Genomic DNA, 19,919 nt, shown 5'->3' with positions numbered 1-19,919 from the left:
TAATAAGATTGAGAACAACTTGTACCATTTACAATTTAGGAAGCTCAATTATGACACACTAGTGGTTCAGTAAAATACAGTCTAATAATCAGTATCAGAAAGAAGAAAGTAGTTAGTGATAGGGCGATCGTGGCTCAAGAGTTGGGAGTTCACCTTGTAATCAGAAGGTTGCCGGTTCAAGCCCCGGCTTGGACAGTCTTGGTCATTGTGTCCTTGGGCAAGACACTTCACCCGTTGCCTACCGGTGGTGGTCAGAGGGCCCGGTGGCGCCAGTGTCCGGCAGCCTCGCCTCTGTCAGTGCGCCCCAGGGCAGCTGTGGCTACAATGTAGCTTACCATCACCAGTGTGTGAATGGGTAGATGACTGGATATGTAAAGCGCTTTGGGGTCCTTAGGGACTAGCAAAGCGCTATATAAATACAGGCCATTTACCATAAACCTTGTGCTGATGTGACGACCATAGGCTAGATATTATACATTTCCTGTTCATTAGGAAGGGATATAGTGCTTTAGGACCATAGACTTTATGTAAAAGATACCAAAGCCAAAAATACATCCACTGTCGGTTTTAGAATCTTCCTTTCAAAGTTTAAAATAATAAATGTAATGGTACCAACGTGTCCCAAAAACAGAGCAACACTAGTCATAAGAAGTAAGTGGTACAAAAAAGAAAAAAACTGGAGGAACATTTTGTAACTAATTAGGTTGTTTAGCAACAGCTCAGCAAAATGTTTGGGTATAAAAGAACATCTTGGAGAAGCAGAGTTTCTTAGAAGTAATGATGGGTAGAGGGTCACCCATTTGGATGAAACTGCCTCTGCAGATTGTGGAAAAATTTCAGAATATTGTTCCTCAATCTAAAATTAAAAAGCCTTTAGTATCATTGACAGTCAGATGATTACTATCATCAAAAGATCCTGACTATGTGGAAAAATCTCTGCTTGTAAGGGACACAGCTAAAATCAATATTTCATGCCTCAGGTGGCACTGCATTAAAGAAGAGCCATTATTCTGACACGGGAATCATTGCATGGGCTCAGAAACACTTCCAGAAATTGTTTGTGAGCACTGTTCACCATGCCACCCACAAATGCAAGTTAAAGTTCAGTCATGCAATGAAGAAACCGATGTGTGACAATGTGATGAAGATCCAGAAATGCTGCCGTGTTCTGTAGGCCAAAGCTCATTTAAAATGGACTGCTCTTCTGTGGTTAGACAAGCTGAAGATCACGTCTTTTTCAGGAAGACAATATTAAACTGCATATTGAAGTTATTCCAACAGCAGAGCTTTGTAGTAGAAGAGTCTGGACTTTCTGAAGTCCAAACTTTTGGGTGTTTTCTATGTTCTATTGTCAATAAAATATGATTTTATAACATTTGCAAATCATTGCATTCCAGTTTTTTATTTCCATTTTACACAGCATCACAACCTTTTGTGAATTTGGGTTTACGAAGCAGCGCGGTTGTTTTTTCAATCATTCACATGTATTTCATCTTAGAGTGACTAACCTTCACTGACCCCCAATTGCTGTAAACAATTGACCATTTTCTTTGCATTTGCATTTTGTTGCATTTTTAGCACTTTTATTCAATCCCCCTCTGTTCCATCTGCAGCCTATACAAACTCCACATTTCCTTTATCCATTTCAAATTCATTAAAGTCATGTAGCTTCTCAATAAACAGAAAACCTTTATTTTTGAAAAAGGCTGCGTAGGAATGTGGCGTAAATAACTCTTTTACCTGAAGGAATGCGGTAAGTAAAAATGTGAATGACGATAATTACTTTTTATGTTGGTCGTTGGTAACAGTTTATTGAAAACAAAAACCACAAATAAAAAATGCCATTTGAAATACAAACAAACAAAGAACTGAATAAAATGGAAAGAGCACAAATTATTCACCAAATAGATGTAGCCAGAGGTTTACTTTACCACACCTCTCCTTTTTATATAGTGCAGAGCATTCATGGCTCGACATCCTACAGGAGAAGAAGAGAAGAGAAGAGTTAGAAGAGAACAACATGTGGAGAGCAGATAGGGAGTGGGTGATGAAGATGGTCAGAAAGGTGTTTATAAAGTGAAGAGGCTGGAGAGACACATGACTTTATGATCTATTCATACACCTCTGCTCACCATACTTTATAATTCAAATGTGAGCACAACTTTGGGAATGATCTTAAAACTGAGGTCAAATATAACTCGTTCTCATTCTCGGGATGTCAACTACTGCTGTTTTGTCAAACCCACTCATATCTCAGAAATATCTGCAAAGTGTCCTTTGATGACAGTGCCTTTAAGCACTAAATGTGGATATAAGGAACAAAAAGAGTGAACAAATCCGCGTGAAGAGCGAGAGTAGAGTAAATACTGTCAGTCAGGAGAGTTCAGTTTGTGTTCTCTTTGGGAACTTTGGATTTTGCATTCAGTATGGCTTTGTGGTTTAGTTTCCCATTCACTTGTTATTAGTTAAAGGAAGTAATTGTACTCAGAATTTACAAAATGTACGTAAGAGTTTCACAGGCTTCAAACCTTCTGGTCAGTTGAAAACTTTCTGTGGAGTTTAAATCTTCTCCCACAGTCCAGGCTTGTTGAAGAGTCATAGGTGTGTGTGTGTGTGTGTGTGTGTGTGTGTGTGTGTGTGTGTGTGTGTGTGTGTGTGTGTGTGTGTGTGTGTGTGTGTTGGACTAGTAACATGTTTAAGTGTATCCCACCTCTTACACTGTTATAGCTGGAACTTTGCAGCTTTTGCTATAACTGAATATCAAAGGCATTGAAAAAGAGAACCTGTCTTAATTATTAAATTACTTACTCATCAGAACAGTTTTATGTTGATTACATTTATTTGCAGTGTTTGAATGTCAACAGCAGAGTAATAACTTTTCTTTTTCAGAAAAAACTTTGTTAAATATTTATATAAACAAAGATTTCTTTTTCAAGGACACCTTAACAACACAGAACATTTTTTCAATATAACATAACTCACAGCACAGAAGCACTGGCAGTACTGCGGTACAGTGAGGAGGCGGCTGGGACAGGTCAGTACATTGACAGATAGCTGTCCTGATGTTGTCTGTCAATTCAGATGATTCTTCATAAAAAAGCCATTCATCCTTGCTCAAGGTTTTCAAATAACCTTAAATATTGGCTTTGAATAAAAAAAGCAAAACAGACAGAATGAACTGAATATGCTTAATTCCACTCAAGGATAACTGACTTCATGTTCTTCCTTTCACAGAAAGGCTCTTTGTATCGCAGTAGAGTAATGGAAAATTTGGCTTTGAAAATATAGATAAATGTGATGGCTAGCTTTTAGACTTCAGCACTTTAACTTCTGGCTTAAAAATATATAAGTGTATATATATATATATATATATATATATATACTTTCAAATCAGTGAGCTGAAAGGTGGACAACATGAAAATGCACAATAACAGCCTGATTAACCCTTGTATGGTGTTCGGGTCTGTGAGACCCGTTTTCACTTTTTTTCAAAAGAAAAATGAAACAATTAATTATTTTTTCAACCTGAAATTCATTGGCTTTGGCTTATTTTCTGTGAAGAACATAAATCCGAACTAATTTTCAATGACCTCATACTGTACCTCCCCCCACGCATTTACATTACATACAAGGTGTTCGGGTCCACTGGACCCAGGTCTAATAAAAGTGTTGAAAGTGAAGGTCCTGTGTTCCCACACTCTGTCTTCCTCCTTTCTGGTGCTGCTGATAGTGTTTTCTTCCCCTCCTGCTCCCGCACAAAGTTGCAACATTGTTGTCTGCTCTTACATTCCCACACATTTTACCCTCTTTCTTGAGGGATCCAAATTGTATTTTCTCATTCCCTGTCCCTCCTGCTAATTAGGGGCATAATACTATAAATAAGACTTTGCCAGTGTGGTTCTTTATCACAACTGATCAAGATGGCAAAAGATTATCTGCTGCGAGGGCCATCCAATTGATTTTGGAAGAGAGAGGGGCTTCGGATGATGATGTTGACAAAGAGGTTTCAGAATATTTCACATTTCTGAAAATTCAGAGTCTGACAGTGACTTTGAAGAAGAGGATGAGGTTGAGCACCATTTAGTAACAAAACGAAGACGAGTACCCCATCTGCAGCCAGCTCCAGGACCAGAACAAGCCCACCAGTCAGCAAGTGAAGAAATATGGATGTCAATAACTGGTGAAATTGGATGGTCTTCTTGCCCAAGAAATGCAGAGCTGTTACTGTGATAAGCCAGGGCCAACACGGCTGACAGTTACTCATGTGCAGGACATCAAGTCTTCATTTGAGCTTTTCATCCCAGATTCCATCCAGAAAATTATTCTGGATTGCAGTAATCTAGAAGGAAGGTGTGTTTTTGGAGAGAGGTGGAAGGAGATGGACCAAATTCATCTAAGAACCCCAAAGGCCTACTTTGGGGTTCTTATCCTTGCAGGAGTTTTCAGGTCCAAAGGGGAATCGACAGAATCCCTGTGGGATGCAGAAACCGGCACGAACCTTTCCGTGCATCAGTGTCTCTGGAAAACTTCCACAAAATTTCCAGGATTATCCGTTTTGATAACCGAGATGACAGACCAGCTCGACGGCAGAGAGACAAGCTAGCTGCCATCAGGACAGTGTGGGATAAGTGTGTGCACCACCTCCCCCTGTTTTACAACCCTGGGCCTAATGTCACCATTGATGAGCAGCTGATCCCATTTAGTTGTGAAACATATTGCTTCACGTGTAAATGTGTTGTGTCTTTCCACTCACTCCACTTGATTATAACTGATTTTTTTTTATAACATTTTATAGAAAAACAAAAACGAGAAGCACATTAATTCATAAATATGATCTAACAAAGGTAAAGGGAAAAAATTAACCATGTTTGCTGTTCATATGGTTTGTAATTGGGATGAAGTGAACATCTGTTGAGTAATTTAACATAAAATTGTTTGATAGTGTTAATTTCAAAAGCCAAAACTCTAGCGGGTCCACCAGACCCATGAACACTGGCTGAGTAACAAAAATATGAACACCACACAAGGGTTAAATATACAAAAAAATATATTTTTTATAACATTTTAAATTGCACAGTGCATCAGAGTCAGCATTAGGGACATTAAAAAAGTAAATTGACAAATGAAACAAACAAAGACTACATTAAAGTCAAATTTTCACAGCTAAGAGGCAGAAATAGAAATTGTAATATTCACATTACATTCATATGCAGACTCAAACACGGACTATTAATATTTTCTGTCAGTGTGGTATGACGGCAAATGTCATTTACACATTCACACTTTCTGATACAAAAAAAACCCAACAAAAAATGCTTTTTGTTAACATAATAATTTAGGTAAGTACTTTCTACCCTGTTTCGCAGCTGCAGTTGCAAATATACAGAGCACTCCTCACTTTTCTTGATAAGTTTGTTGCTATGCCAACAGCAGATGATAAAGTGGCTGAAAAGCATTCCCGAATCATCTGTTTGTATTAGGGTGTTGTATGTTCCATTATACTCAAAGACATTTCAGCACATTTTGAAGGCCACATTACTTAAAATGGTCTCCAAAGGCAGCTCAACATTATTTTGTTATTACTATCTCTGATAAAGCGTCACTATTACTAAACTTGCTGTGAGATTTGTGTTGTCTTAACCAGTCTATTAATTTAAGAAAAAGCTACAGAAAATGCAAGCTTATATCAATAAATGTAAAAGGCTGTGACTAATATATACAGTTTGCATATTCTGTTGCTGCCTGTGTGGGTTCCCTGCAGGTACTAAGACTCTGCCACAGCCCAAAGACATGGTTGTTCAGTAAAATAGTGATTCTAAGTAGCGCACAGACGTGAATATGAGTCTGTATAGTTGTCTGTCTGTCTTTATTAGCCTTGCTGTCCACCCTTCACCCTATGACATTTCGGTTAGACTCTAGCCACCCCCTTGACAATGAACTGAATAAGTGTTTAAGAAAACTGATGAATGTTATGTTAACATGTGATGCGAATGACAATAACGCTCCTTGAATCCTTGAATGAATGTATTTATTAGCAGTTATGTTAGGAAAACGTTCCCGTGTCAATGATGTGCTCTTAGTATTAAGGAACACATCTAAATAAGATTATAGTTGCAGTGCACAGACAAAGGTTGTGATAGTTACAAGTAAAAAGGACACACATTTGTCACTTTTCATTGCTTTCTGATTTTGGCCTTGTAATCCTAGTTTCTCTTACTTTTGTACCTTTGTTGTGCTAATGTCACTAGCTTTGATTTTGCTGGATGCCCTTTATGGTTTATTATACAGATTTAGTCCAAAATAGTTGTTAAATCGGTTTCTTTCATTTTTATCTTTTAATTACAATTCGGGTACATATGTCATCATTCAGTACTCTGACTAGCTAAGTTGTGTATGTATACATGAGTGAAACACTTACCTGAACAGACCCTTAACTGAGGATCTTACGGCAGCTTTGATGAAATTTTTCTTATTAACCAACCAAAAATTATTGAGAATTGCAATTATGAAACTTTCATTTTAGATGGATTGTTCTGTAATACCCCAAGTGAAATAAGTTTATTATTTCCAGCTGCAGTGATGTGTTTTAAAGACAGTTCAGACTCATTTTGTTTGTCTTTTTGAATGTTCAAATACAAATAATCATGTTCATTTAACTGACATGGCTGAAATACTTCTTAAGACAAAGTATGAATGGCAGTAAAAAACAAAAAACAAACAAAAAAAAAACATAACAAACACAATCAAGCAAGCAGTTTAAAGAAAGAAAAGGTGCATCCATGCTACCTATTAATTCAATTGCATTAAATGTTATTCATATAGCAACAACTGTCACAACAACTGTTCCCTCAAAGCACTTTATATTGTAAGGTTAAGACCCTGCAATAATACAGAGAAAAACCCAACAGTTAGATGAGCAACCAGTTTGGTGACAGTGGGAAAGACGAACTCCCATTTTAAAGGAAGAAACCTCTGGCCGAACCAGGCTCAGATAGGGTGTCTACAATTTGCCATCTGTTGCGACCCCCAGCTTCTCGTGAAAGATGGAAAATAGTAGTTTTTCTTGAATGAATGGCAGTACAATTGTTTGTGTCTGAAACCATGGTGAACATGTCAGAGCAATGCCGACTTTTTCATGACTCAACATTAAAATATTTAGTCATAATAGGGATTTAGCAGCCAAGCCAAGAGTCCCAGTGGGTTTCACATCTGAAGTTCACTATAACTTTGTCTGTCATTGTGTGGTTTAGCCATCATGTATTCTGCATCCTGTGTTATCTCACAACAAGCAGCAGCACACAGAGGCTGCTCCCTGCTAGGAACAGACATTAACTTTGGGGTACTTCGGGGCGGACGCCAGAGAATTAGCCTTTGCGAATATGCATAAAATCACTTCAATAGACAGAAAGGAAAGAAAGAGGGAGGAAGAAAAAGACATTATCTGTGTAGCTGGCATAGATTTCATCGGATAAGACTGTATGTAGACATGTGTTTGAAGGTTTCGTCTGTGGGTGTTTGGGGAAGCAATCATACCAATTACTCTTTGTGTGTGTGTGTGTGTGTGTGTGTGTGTGTGTGTGTGTTATAATGAACCCGTTTCTCTTAAATCTTTTGCTCTATTCATAAAATATAGATACTACAGATTCCCATTAGAATTTCAATGGTTATTTATTATTTCTGTAGGATGAATAATTCAATTTTCATTTTTTGCAAAGGCAGCACTCAAAAGGATGAGACGATAATAGTCGTCATTAACAGCCACTCTCGCTCTCCCTCTCATCCCCTCTTTTTCTGGCTCTCCCTCGTTGCTGATTTGACAATATTTTATATTTTCACCCCCATAATAACCAATAGCCAAGTAAAAACTTTACAAATTACAAAACGAAAAAGAAAAAGTGAGACTTTTTCCCCACCGACCTTGATTACCATGTGGATTGAAACAGACCTATTATGTTAATTTTAAAATCATTATTTTTATTCTTGGGCTATCTAGAGAAACTTAAATGAGTGACTGTTTAACCCTTTAGCGTTTTGCTCAATTGGTAGAGTACATTTTCAGGCCCTATATCTAACTGAAGCTTTTAATGAAATTGACCTACCTTAGTGAGTCTTTTCTACCAGTTGTACGGTGTACATTTTAGGACATCGTCAGGTATCAGACAAAAAATTGTCAGGTGTCAGTTGTCAAAAAAAAAAAAAAGTCAGGTATCAGGAAAAAAATTGTCAGGTGTCAGTTGTCAAAAAAAAAATTGTCAGGTATCAGACAAAAAATTGTCAGGTGTCAGTTGTCAAAAAAAAAATTGTCAGGTATCAGAAAAAAAATTGTCAGGTGTCAGAAAAAAAATTGTCAGGTGTCAGTTGTCAAAAAAAAAAAAAAGTCAGGTATCAGACAAAAAATTGTCAGGTGTCAGACAAAAAATTGTCAGGTGTCAGACAAAAAATTGTCAGGTGTCAGTTGTCAAAAAAAAAAAGTCAGGTATCAGAAAAAAAATTGTCAGGTGTCAGAAAAAAAAATTGTCAGGTGTCAGAAAAAAAATTGTCAGGTGTCAGTTGTCAAAAAAAAAATTGTCAGGTATCAGAAAAAAAATTGTCAGGTGTCAGAAAAAAAATTGTCAGGTGTCAGAAAAAAAAATGTCAGGTATCAGAAAAAAAATTGTCAGGTGTCAGACAAAAAAGTTGTCAGGTATCAGAAAAAAAATTGTCAGGTGTCAGAAAAAAAATTGTCAGGTGTCAGTTGTCAAAAAAAAAAAAAGTCAGGTATCAGAAAAAAAATTGTCAGGTGTCAGAAAAAAAATTGTCAGGTGTCAGAAAAAAAATTGTCAGGTGTCAGAAAAAAAATTGTCAGGTGTCAGACAAAAAAGTTGTCAGTTGTCAAAAAAAAAATTGTCAGGTATCAGAACACAAGGTACCAGAGAGAAAATCTTCCTGCAGGTGGCGCTGTTGTCATGTCCCACCCGAATTGATTTCCAAATACGTCATCAACGTGTGACCGTGGGAGAGCGTAAGGTCATTGACCTCACCGGAGTTTTACCGTGGTTCAGGCTCCTAACGACACAAGGTAAGTTTAACTTTTTCTCCCTTTTGTTCATATTTTTGCCACAGTTGTGTTATATTAAGTTGCAGTTATGTTGTGAAAGTTACATATCAGAGACGGAAAGCCAGTTTTGTACGAAACCAAATCAGTACTATTTTTGTCTGGCTAATTCATTCTAGCTAGCGACAGTGGTGAAACGTGATTCAAATTTAAACTGTTCAGTAATTGTTTTGTATACATTTCAGCAAATGGACAAGCTGAAAGCTCACGAGCAGCCTGCATCCTTTCTGTCGCTCTTTTTCTTTATTTCTCTTTTCTATATTGCTACTGTCGGGATATTTTTTGATCCCGATATGTTTTTTTCTGTTGTTGTTTTTAGACTTTGCTGCAATATGTCATCTGACGATGATGAAAGGAGTATCCGACTCTGGCTGGTTCCCATGACTGTACCAAAAATACTTTTTTTTTTTTATTAAAAAAAGAGCATTAAAAATAAATGACTAAAGTACAACTTATTTATTAACTACTGTTCACCTCTTTCATATCAAAGAAGTGTATTTTTTGCTACACATGTTTTATTTGTGGGCACTGAATAGACGATGCTTTTAGTGTAATTGCCACATAAAAAGATTTAGTACTTTACTGGTTAATTACTTATGTTCAGTGTAAGAGGTGGGTGATCAATTAGACTGTTGTTGTTACACTTAACCTTTCAAGATATGATGATAATAACATTGTTCAACAAAGGCTTAAAACAAAAGGAAATCAGCTGTGCACTGAATTCATATGGGCATAAAATAAGGTAAGTCTGCATTTCAACAGTTTCCGTGACAACTCTCTAAAATGACAAAACATGCAGTTTGCATTTAATATAATGTAAGTCTGTGTTGTCTTTTAACAGTGAGAGGCATCTGAGACGAGTTTTAAAACTTCTAGGGTTGAAGCGAAGATGCCCCCAACGACCTTTTACTGAAATCCACAAAGCTGTGGAGGTAAGCGTTAAAACATCAGTGCAAAAAATATATATTTTCCTGAAGTCTGTGTCATGAGCTATTGTAGAAACAATAAATGTTATTTTCTGTAGTGATTTAAAAAAAAACAAACATTCAATTGTCTGTTTGTTTGTTTTTTAGAGTGAGATGAAACAGTGGTCTCCTGAACAAGGAATCAGGGCAATGGTAAAGCGGGTAAGGGATGTCAGAGGAGTGCGGCCTTGTTACAGGTTGGTTAAATAGTGTGTATATGATCAAGTGTTCTCTTGTTTTACTGTTGAGCTCAGAGTAAAATCTATTGTTACTGTAGAGACGATGTTGCTAATATAATGAGGTATATGGATGCAAGTGGTCTTCAGAGGAGATCTCCTGGAAAGAAGAAAATTCCCCGTCGGAATTACATCAGCCGTGGTCCAAATGACACACGGCACATTGATGGTATTTATTTTATCTTTTCAATTAACCTTCCAAACATGTTTTGATGGTACTTCTGTTGAAACAAATTGTAATTATTATTTGTTGTTTCATATAGGCAATGATAAACTGAAGTTCTTTGGAATGTGGATACATTTGGGGATTGATGGGTAGGTTTGAATATGGCATTCGCTACTTAATTTATTATATTCAGTGATAGTACAAAGTTGCTTCAAGATAAGGATGTGCGGTAAACTGAGGTGTTATCTCTCCTGAGTAGTCTAGGGCAGGGATGGGCAAGTCCAGGCCTCGAGGGCCGGTGTCCTGCAGGTTTTAGATGTGTCCTTGATCCACAGCTGATTCAAATGGCTAAATTACCCTCACAACATGTTTTGTAGTTCTCCAGAGGCCTGGTAATGAACTAATCATTTTATTCAAGTGTGTTTACCCAGGGTGATATCTAAAACATGCAGGACACTGGCCCTCGAGGTCTGGATTTGGCCAAGCCTGGTCTAAGGGACCAAGATAAAGTATGAATAGTGAAGGAGGATTCAAGATGGCGGTTTTTAAAAGGCTTATTTCCTGCTAGTCTTAAAGTTCCATTTCAGACTGGCAGTTAATTTCAGGGAGGGCCAAGACCAACACAACAAACAAAACATCCCTGATATAAAGTAAACAGAATTTAACTCCAAAGAAAATAAAATGTACAATTTACGATAACCTACCTAACCAACACATAAACAGGAGAATACAAGGGATTACAAAACAAAAGGCAGCTCTCCCCTCGCGTCAGTCTGAACACAGTCAAGAGTCACATTCAATTCCAAAGGCATGTAAGCCTACACAACTATGGCAGTCAAAATGGCCGGAGGAACCAGAAACAACGCCTAGACATAATACAATGGAAAACCAGCATACTCTTGGGGAATGTAACAAAAACCAAACATAGTGCCAAAACATGATTAAATCATATGTACAAGTGGCCACTTTTCTGTTTCTTTCTTTTCAGATTTTCCAGGAAGGTTCTATGGCTAAAGGTGGGCACATCCAACCGCAAGCAAAACTTTGTGGCCAGATACTTGTTTGAGGCTGTTCAAGAACAGGGTGGTATGCAATATACTAAAAAATGGGGGGTTAAAAAAGATTACATTTTGTTAATAAATTTATTTTTTCATCATTCACTAATTATCTTCAGTTTGTGTCTTTAGGCTGTCCTCAAATGATTCGGGGGGACAGAGGAAAGGTGAACCTTGTTGTGGGTCAAATGCAGATGGCATTTCACATGCGAGATCTTGGGAATCAGGCATGGAGGTGCTTCAGAATGGGGACATCAGTGCACAACCAGGTATGTCTTTAAGCTGGTAAATGACTATTTCTAAAGTAACAACCTGACAACAAAACTGATAATGTCATGTTTCTGTTGTTTAGAGAGCTGAATGTTTCAACAGTATTTTAAAGCGGACATGGATTAAGAAATGGCTGACAACATTTGAGGTAAAGCAAATCTTTCACCTGTAAAACCTATTAACAAAGAGTAGCCATCCAAATTTCGTTAAACATACGATGGATTAGTTTATCTGAAAACACAAGGCCAGAATCTGTGTTTATGTACATCTGTACCTTTTCACTAATGAAATTCTCACCTTCACAACTTATGTCTTTTTCAAAACAACATGCGTAGGCCATGATGGAGTCTGGGATCCTTGAACTGGACAATCCTGTGCACATGTAAGTCAATATTTTTAGACATGAAAAATAATCAAGCAGCAGTATGAAAGTATGTGGTCTAGGAATGCCTTTGTTTTTTGAGTACTGATTAAAATTTAGCTTTTACTTATTCTACCTCAAAGAAGCAGATGAACATATTAATTTTTTAATTCTCCTTTTTCATAGCAACTGCTTGCAGTACTCACACTTGCCACTGCTTCAAAGAGACTTAAAAACGGAGCAAACAGTTTGGAACACCCATGACATCCGCAAGCAACGCAATGCACCTGGTCCATTTGGGAAACCCGACCTTCTGTTTACCTCACCACCTCCTGGTATGTCATTTGAAAGCCTGTGGGGTTTTATTTTTTTGTTTGTTTTTTAACTTTCATTAGTTTACTTTTACTTTGATATAGCACTCTTCACAGGATAAAAACCACAAAGTGGCTTCACAATAATATAAAACAGATAAACATAAAACAGCACAATCGAACATACAGAATAAATGCAATCAAGGAAACGTAATGATGGAGGCAGAGCATTCCATGACCTGGGAGCCACCGCTTTGGAAGATCTCTTGCCTCTGGTCTTCTGGTGGGACTACTAACAGCCATTGATTAGATGATCACAGGCTGGGAGAGGGAGCGTGGGGTTCTATAAGATCAGAAATTAAGGCAGGAGCTTCACGATTCGGAGCATTGAAAGTCATTACTAAAATTTTAAAATGAATTTTCTAAAATATACTGGAAGCCAGTGTAATGAGCGTAAAACTTATAATGTGCTTTCTCTTTTGTGTCTTCCGAAGAAGCCTACTTGTAGTACAATAAGAGATTTCTGAATTTCTACTGTCAATACTAAAATGGCTTCATATTGACACCTTTAACTAAAAATTTATCTAAATGTTTGAGTGATATTTCCATCTTTAAGTTTCTGTAATAACATCTGTAAACACTGACTGCTTCTTATACAGGTTCTAGAACAGCTTTGTCATTATTCATTTATTTTTAACATTCAAAGTGAACATCTTTTCAATATTGTCTTTCATTCGCAGGATATGGCAATGTGCTGCACATTGTTGACCCAGACCTTTTAGACTATGCCAAGCAATTAATCTGTGAGAGGGAAGAGCCTTCACTGGTAGCAAACCAGGAATTCAGAGACATGTGCCAGAACATTTTAGAAAACAGCCAGTTTCCCTGCACACCTGATGGTTGCCTTGCTGCATACCTCATGCTAGTCCAAGAGCTCACAACTGCCATGAACAGAAATGCAGTTCCTACACTTTCTACGTTTGCCGAGGCAAATGACATATACATCTTTCTGAAGAGAGAGAGGATGGAAGGTGCACCAGTAAACATTTCCAATGACCAATAAAATCATACAACAGTGTTTGTTAACATTTATTTATCCTTGTTTAAAATCAACAGGTAATTTGAAAACTGTCTGACCAACAAAAAGTACAATAAAATGTTGAAATACAATTGACAAGGTGCCATCTTTCATAATGATTCAGTGTTTCATTTACCACAACTTTTGTTAACAATAATGTAGAACATAATTCACATTGAAAGACTTTTGAACTGCAGACTGTAGCAACATTACCACTTGTAGCCATATCGGCTCGTAAGATCAAGGCCTGACTTGAGAAACTTAACAACATCAGATGCGGAAGGCCTTGAGTCTGGGTCATAGCTCACCAAACCACCAAGAAAACTGTTTTTGTCACTGAGATGTGATAGGGCATGTGGTGGGGTTTTGGTGGCCATTAGTGCAGCCAGTTCTCTTTGTTTTTTAACCATCCACGGAGCGGAACCCGTCAGGATCTCCAGATATGTGGCTCCGAGGGACCACATGTCTGTCTGGAACGAGGCCTCTTCAAACATCAGTATGCATTCAGGGGCCATGTAAAGATATGTGCCACCAGCTGGACCAGTAGCCTGGGCAGTGAACTTACTCCCTTGACGAAGCATCACAGTGTCTCTTATGTTTGCCATGCCCCAGTCTGTCAGGACTGCCTTCTTAGAAGGGTGGTGAACCTATAAGGTATACATATGAGAACTTACCAGGTTGTCTAAAATTTCACAAATGTTATCAAAAATGTCATTCCAAAGACCACAGCTCATAATTGGGGAAAAAAAAAACCCTCAAAGCTTTTAGCACCCAGATCACCCAATCACTGCAGATTTATTCTGAGATTGTTTATTATACCCAACATTAAAATTAACAGATTGGTTAATGATCCAACCCGGTTTTATAGTCCTGTGCATTTTTTAATCCCCATTCCACTTAAGCAAGTGGTACAGACTAATAAAATAATAGAAACTTTCAGTTTGTAAAGCCTAAACTTACAACATGTTTGGGAATTTTGTAGGTGTGCAAGAACCAACATATTAAAGAAAAATTGGACTATTAAAGAAACAATGTAAGGCTTCTTACTTTAAAAAAAAATCCTTTATATGAATATGCCAGAAAAGTTTCTCATTGTTCAAATGTAGTGTTTAATAGACTGAAGAGAATAAAGTTAAATAAATAATATACTATTTTTATTTTGATCTTCAAAAACAAAGTGGAGAAAAAGAAAAATACAATATGGCTTACCATGACATTTGCTGGCTTTATATCCTGGTGAATGATTCTCTGTGCATGGATGTACTCTACTGCCATGGATAAGTCCAGTGATATGAAACCGGCATCATCCCCTTCAAGCTATCAAGACAATATATAATATTAATAAAACAATGCATAGCCAGGTGTGACAATCTAACATGTCTACCACTGGAAATGTATTACTTCAAATAGGATTAGTATTCAAATGCAACTGCTCGTAAGCTTTCAGCTTGTCCATTTGCTGAAATGTATACAAAACAATTACTGAACAGTTTAAATTTGAATCACGTTTCACCACTGTCGCTAGCTAGAATGAATTAGCCAGACAAAAATAGTACTGATTTGGTTTCGTACAAAACTGGCTTTCCGTCTCTGATATGTAACTTTCACAACATAACTGCAACTTAATATAACACAACTGTGGCAAAAATATGAACAAAAGGGAGAAAAAGTTAAACTTACCTTGTGTCGTTAGGAGCCTGAACCACGGTAAAACTCCGGTGAGGTCAATGACCTTACGCTCTCCCACGGTCACACGTTGATGACGTATTTGGAAATCAATTCGGGTGGGACATGACAACAGCGCCACCTGCAGGAAGATTTTCTCTCTGGTACCTTGTGTTCTGACACCTGACAACTTTTTTTCTGACACCTGACAATTTTTTTTCTGACACCTGACAACTTTTTTTCTGACACCTGACAATTTTTTTTCTGATACCTGACAATTTTTTTTTTGACAACTGACACCTGACAATTTTTTGTCTGACACCTGACAATTTTTTGTCTGATACCTGACTTTTTTTTTTTTTGACAACTGACACCTGACAATTTTTTTTCTGACACCTGACAATTTTTTTTCTGATACCTGACAATTTTTTTTTTGACAACTGACACCTGACAATTTTTTGTCTGATACCTGACGATGTCCTAAAATGTACACCGTACAGTTGGTTTACATCTGCCAAAAAATCCACCAGAAGGCAGTGTGAATGTAAACGGTTGACTCTTCTTATCCCTTTCCCAACCAGGAAGTCAGAAACAAAGAAACATCCAACATAGAGTGTTTTTGATGAAACTAAGGTAGGAAGATATAATTTTTTTTGATATATGATAGTGTTAGAGGACTTACTAAACAGATGTATGTCACTTGACAGCATTAAAAAAGTGAAATTAAATGTTTAAATTTTTTTTTTAAAAAGTGGTCAACCAAACGGTTGATTTGTCACTTTATGGTGCTACTGCTAACATAACCTAAATGTTATTAAAATTGATTATTTGCCATAAAATCAGACCACTAGACCCTTTTTGTTAATCAATTGCTGTTGATAAATCACATTAAGAGTTAGCACAGCACGGATATGCTGAAATAATTTCCTCAGTAAGTCATTTTTGTAACTTTCTGAGTTTATATTAGTAAATATGGTAAAAATCAAGAGTAACATGTGGAAATCACAAATATCATAAGTAATTACCTTTTAACCTCTTAAGCCCCAACGCCCCCTGATACGGGGGCAAAAGGCAGGAGATCAGTTAGGCTTGGGGCTTAAGAGCTTAACCAAATTACAGTAGCTGGTAAATTAATATTACTAAGTTGTCAAAATCACAATTTCATGTTTAACAAGTACTATATGGACGGTAAACAATTATATGGCTAAAAATCACATGGTCCTGTGGCATGATAGTCATGATAGCATCCACCTTAAACCACGGTGTGTTTGAGGTCATGGTTTCATATGAAGCCGCAAGGGCTGGCACTCTCCAGCAGTATATTGCCAACAAACCAGATGTGTGGGGCTTTAAATTGTTCTGCCAAGCAAGTTCATCTAGCATCATCCACAACTTGCTGCTGTATCAAGGGTGATCTACATTCTTCAGTGCTCCCCTCAGTGAAAAGGAACAGAAACCACCTCTAGGGGCCAAAGTTGTAAAAAAAAAAAAAACACTATGCTAACCCATAAAAGAACCTCAGCTCTTCACAAGTTTCAGCTTGGTCCAGAACTTGCACGCCTCCTTGGGTGTCCGGTCCATTGGTACTGTATGACCAAACTGCACTGGTGGAGCTCCCCTGATGGCAGACAAAGACCTGATGAAGAAGGGCTATGGAGCCTGTTATTATAGGTCTGATGAAGGTCTGATTGCAACAAAATGGTTTGACAACAAATGTGTCAACCTTCTACACAATGCCTCTGGGTTCATGCCTCTTTCATCGGTCAAATGGTGGAGCAAAGAGTCCAATGCAAAGATGACCATTCCATGCCAATCACTCATCCCTGTATATAATTAGCATATGGGAGGAATTAAGCTTTCTGATATGATAGAGAGAGAAGGAAGAGAGGATAAAAGACATGCTTTGGAAGAGAGCCAGATATTAATAACAAGCATGTTTAGGACCTTGGAGCTTCATGGACTATGGTAGAGATGAGAAATTCACCGTTTTTCATCAGTGGATTTTGGAACACCTAATTTAAAGAAGTGTGCATCAGCACATTTAACCGAGTTTAGATTAACTTCTGGATTCCACAAGTTGCGGGTTTATGCCATATGTGCAGTGTGGGTCCTCACCAGCTGTGTTTCAAACATTTTGATCTATTATAGGTATTTAGGGTGCATAGTTAAAACATGGGGGAAAAGCCTTTCTTATGTCTTTAATTGATTAACAAATGTTTGCTTAGGGTGATTTATCCTCAAAATTGACCTCATTCTCTATGCCGTTCCTGTACTGCACTTCCAGCTTGCCATAGCTTCTGTCTGGAATGCCTTTGAAATATGTTTTGGTCTGTCTGGTGGAATCTCGGGCATTGACTAGAGTGCTCACAATCACATTACAGCTGGAATGCAAAGAAGCTTTTCCCTCAGGAGAACAACTGGAGACAGGAGGAAACTACTAACCAGGCTCTGTTATGTCTTAAAAAAATTGTAGAGTTATTCTAGAATCCTGCCTTGGAAGATAATACTTGTATATTTAAAAAAAAATAGGATAAACATTTCAGTGTTTCAGACATGAATGTTGTGGACAACAGAAAATATTAGAATTGCTGAACTTCCAGCTCTTCTAAACCCTAACAAAACAAAAGAGAACTACTCATACTATACTGACTACATTTCTTCAAAGAACATCATGCAAGCCAGCAGGCAACTATTCACTACTATATAAGAGTGCAATATGAACATTACGATGTTGTGCAACAGAGAATGTTAAAAAGCATCAGCCAATGTCATTATAGTTGACTTTGGCTAATGTCAGGCTTCCATACTTACTTTCTGACCCCGCATGAGTCGGTGCTCCCTGAGTCTGGTTCTGCTGGAGGTTTCTTCCTGTTAAAAGGGAGTTTTTCCTTCCCACTGTTGACAAGTGCTTTCTCATAGGGTAACATCTGATTTTTGGAGTTTTCTCTGTATTATACCTCGGTGTCCACATCAACGAGGACCTCACTTGGAGTACACACACGGACTTCCTCATCAGTAAAGGCAGACAGCGCCTCTATCACCTGAGGCGTCTAAAGAGGTTTAAGATCTCCAAGAATATACAGAGGAGATTCTACACTGGTGTCATTGAGAGCATCCTGTGCAACAACATCATGGTGTGGTACGGGAACTGCACAGTACAGCAACAGAAAGCCCTGCAGAGGGTTGTGCGCACAGCTGAACGCACTATGGGAACATCTCTACCAGCACTGCAGGACATCTATGCTGAAAGGTGCAGATCCAGGGCCATCAGGATCATTAGGGATTCTAGCCATCCCGCCCACAAACTGTTCAGGCCACTGAGGTCAGGGAAGCGCCTCTGTAGCCTGAAAACAAGAACAGAAAGGTTCAGGAGGAGTTTTTACCCACAAACTGTGAGACTCCTCAACCAAAACACAAACCGGACAACATGATGGACAATCTCACACACAGTACATAATTTGCACTTTACCTTTCTTCTCTGAACCTTATCCGTACCTTATTATATACATCTGTACTATGTAAATATGTATATTTTTATAGTTTTCTCATTCAAATCATTACGGTGCAATATCTTGCACGTCATGGATATATATTTATAAGCACAAACATATGGACTTTTACATTGTTTTTTTATATATTTTTTTTACTTTTAACTTTTGTTTCTTTTCCTTTTTTTTCTTAGCTTATGTAAAATCCTTTTTAGCATGTTTGCACAGTCGGGGGGAGTACTTTTTTAGCCAGAAAAAACATTTCACTGTATGTTGTACCAGCTATAACTACATGTGACAAATAAATAAAGAACTGAATTGAATTGAATAGTAGTTTTTAACTTCCAATATAAAACATCATGAAATGGCTGTGGCTGTGATTTGGTGCTAGATTAATAAAACTGAGTTGAATTGAACTTTGTTTCTAACCCAGAAATTGCGTAATTTATTTCATTGTGTTGAGCCAAATGTGTCAAGACTTTCAACTAAATTTAATTTAATTATGTGAAAAAATAATATTAGATATTCTCCTAAATCTAATGTTTTTTATCCATGAATGTGTCTGATTTTAAAGTTAGCTACTTTCATTAAGCATGCCAGTTAGAAGGAAAGGTTTTTTGTTTAAGTGTAATAGACAGAAACTAACATGTGTTAAAGTGATTTGGGTACATTTTGAAAAGATCTTAAATGTATTTTTAATGCCTGAATATTTCATGTGGTTAGCTCCTGTACTGTAAAATTTTATGATGGCTCAGAAATGTGAAGAAATTAAGATAAAAATCATAATTGCTCAATATATCCTTAATTTGTAAAATTCTTATTGGATGAAGGTCCAGTTTCCTGTGCCCCCCCAATGATCCACACCTTCTCCTCACAGACAGGCCACCATTTCTACAGTAATAAAGTGACTCCTTTGATAAGCTGTCAGACACTACCCAACATGTGAAAGTAAATAACTCCGACTCTGCTGGCTTTTATTTAGAGCCTTGTAAGTAATGACCTTTCAAAGGGTTTGTGTAGGGGCTTTTGATATCCATGCTGTCATCATCCTTTCTCTTCACCTTTTCTTTTATTGAAGTGTTAATGAAAAAAAATTCAAAATGCCACAAAAATCACCTTTTAAAAGCCAAAAAGAACAGTGAGATGAAAGGCGATTGCAAGCTTTAAGTCTATGCTACGACAGTCGCAGTGACAGACGCTTCATTCCAACTTCTAACACGGAGCACCAAC

At 37.5% G+C, this 19,919-nt stretch overlaps 2 protein-coding genes across 2 annotated transcripts; one reads left to right on the top strand and one right to left on the bottom strand.

Annotated features, from left to right (window-relative positions):
* The first annotated feature begins 8,999 nt into the window (after nucleotides 1–8,999).
* LOC146610711 (uncharacterized) lies at nucleotides 9,000–13,589 on the top strand. The gene is made up of 13 exons (XM_085344792.1): nucleotides 9,000–9,058; nucleotides 9,414–9,451; nucleotides 9,752–9,836; nucleotides 9,936–10,026; nucleotides 10,168–10,256; nucleotides 10,337–10,464; nucleotides 10,559–10,610; nucleotides 11,450–11,547; nucleotides 11,649–11,785; nucleotides 11,869–11,934; nucleotides 12,122–12,168; nucleotides 12,334–12,482; nucleotides 13,199–13,589. Exons 2-13 carry the CDS (start codon nucleotides 9,427–9,429, stop codon nucleotides 13,519–13,521), a joined length of 1,290 nt encoding a protein of 429 aa, XP_085200918.1. The 5' UTR covers nucleotides 9,000–9,058; nucleotides 9,414–9,426; the 3' UTR covers nucleotides 13,522–13,589.
* Nucleotides 13,590–13,733: 144 nt separating this feature from the next.
* On the bottom strand, nucleotides 13,734–18,494 carry LOC146610710 (uncharacterized). The gene is made up of 4 exons (XM_085345042.1): nucleotides 18,424–18,494; nucleotides 17,450–17,582; nucleotides 14,746–14,853; nucleotides 13,734–14,183 (listed from the first exon to the last, which is right to left on the bottom strand). The coding sequence occupies exons 1-4, from the start codon at nucleotides 18,492–18,494 to the stop codon at nucleotides 13,746–13,748; spliced, it is 750 nt and encodes a 249-aa protein (XP_085201168.1). The 3' UTR covers nucleotides 13,734–13,745.
* Between the last annotated feature and the right edge of the window lie 1,425 nt (nucleotides 18,495–19,919).

The sequence above is a fragment of the Diplotaxodon limnothrissa genome, linkage group LG20 (assembly GCF_057381915.1).
Source record: "Diplotaxodon limnothrissa isolate DT_005_m linkage group LG20, D_limnothrissa_male_GT1.1, whole genome shotgun sequence".
NCBI lineage: Eukaryota > Metazoa > Chordata > Actinopteri > Cichliformes > Cichlidae > Diplotaxodon > Diplotaxodon limnothrissa.
The sequence above is the reverse complement of the archived record's forward strand: the minus strand, read 5'-3'. Positions and strand labels throughout refer to the sequence as shown.

Excerpts from the sequence above, each read along its gene's own strand:
- LOC146610710 (XM_085345042.1), bottom strand. The coding sequence starts at position 18,494 with ATGGCTAGAATCCCTAATGATCCTGATGGCCCTGGATCTGCACCTTTC. Across the intron at positions 14,854-17,449 it reads GGAACGGCATAGAGAATGAG|CTTGAAGGGGATGATGCCGG; the intron begins GTCAATTTTGAG and ends TTGTCTTGATAG. Across the intron at positions 14,184-14,745 it reads TAAAGCCAGCAAATGTCATG|GTTCACCACCCTTCTAAGAA; the intron begins GTAAGCCATATT and ends TATACCTTATAG.
- LOC146610711 (XM_085344792.1), top strand. The coding sequence starts at position 9,427 with ATGTCATCTGACGATGATGAAAGGA. Across the intron at positions 10,027-10,167 it reads AAATCCACAAAGCTGTGGAG|AGTGAGATGAAACAGTGGTC; the intron begins GTAAGCGTTAAA and ends TTTGTTTTTTAG. Across the intron at positions 12,483-13,198 it reads GTTTACCTCACCACCTCCTG|GATATGGCAATGTGCTGCAC; the intron begins GTATGTCATTTG and ends TTTCATTCGCAG.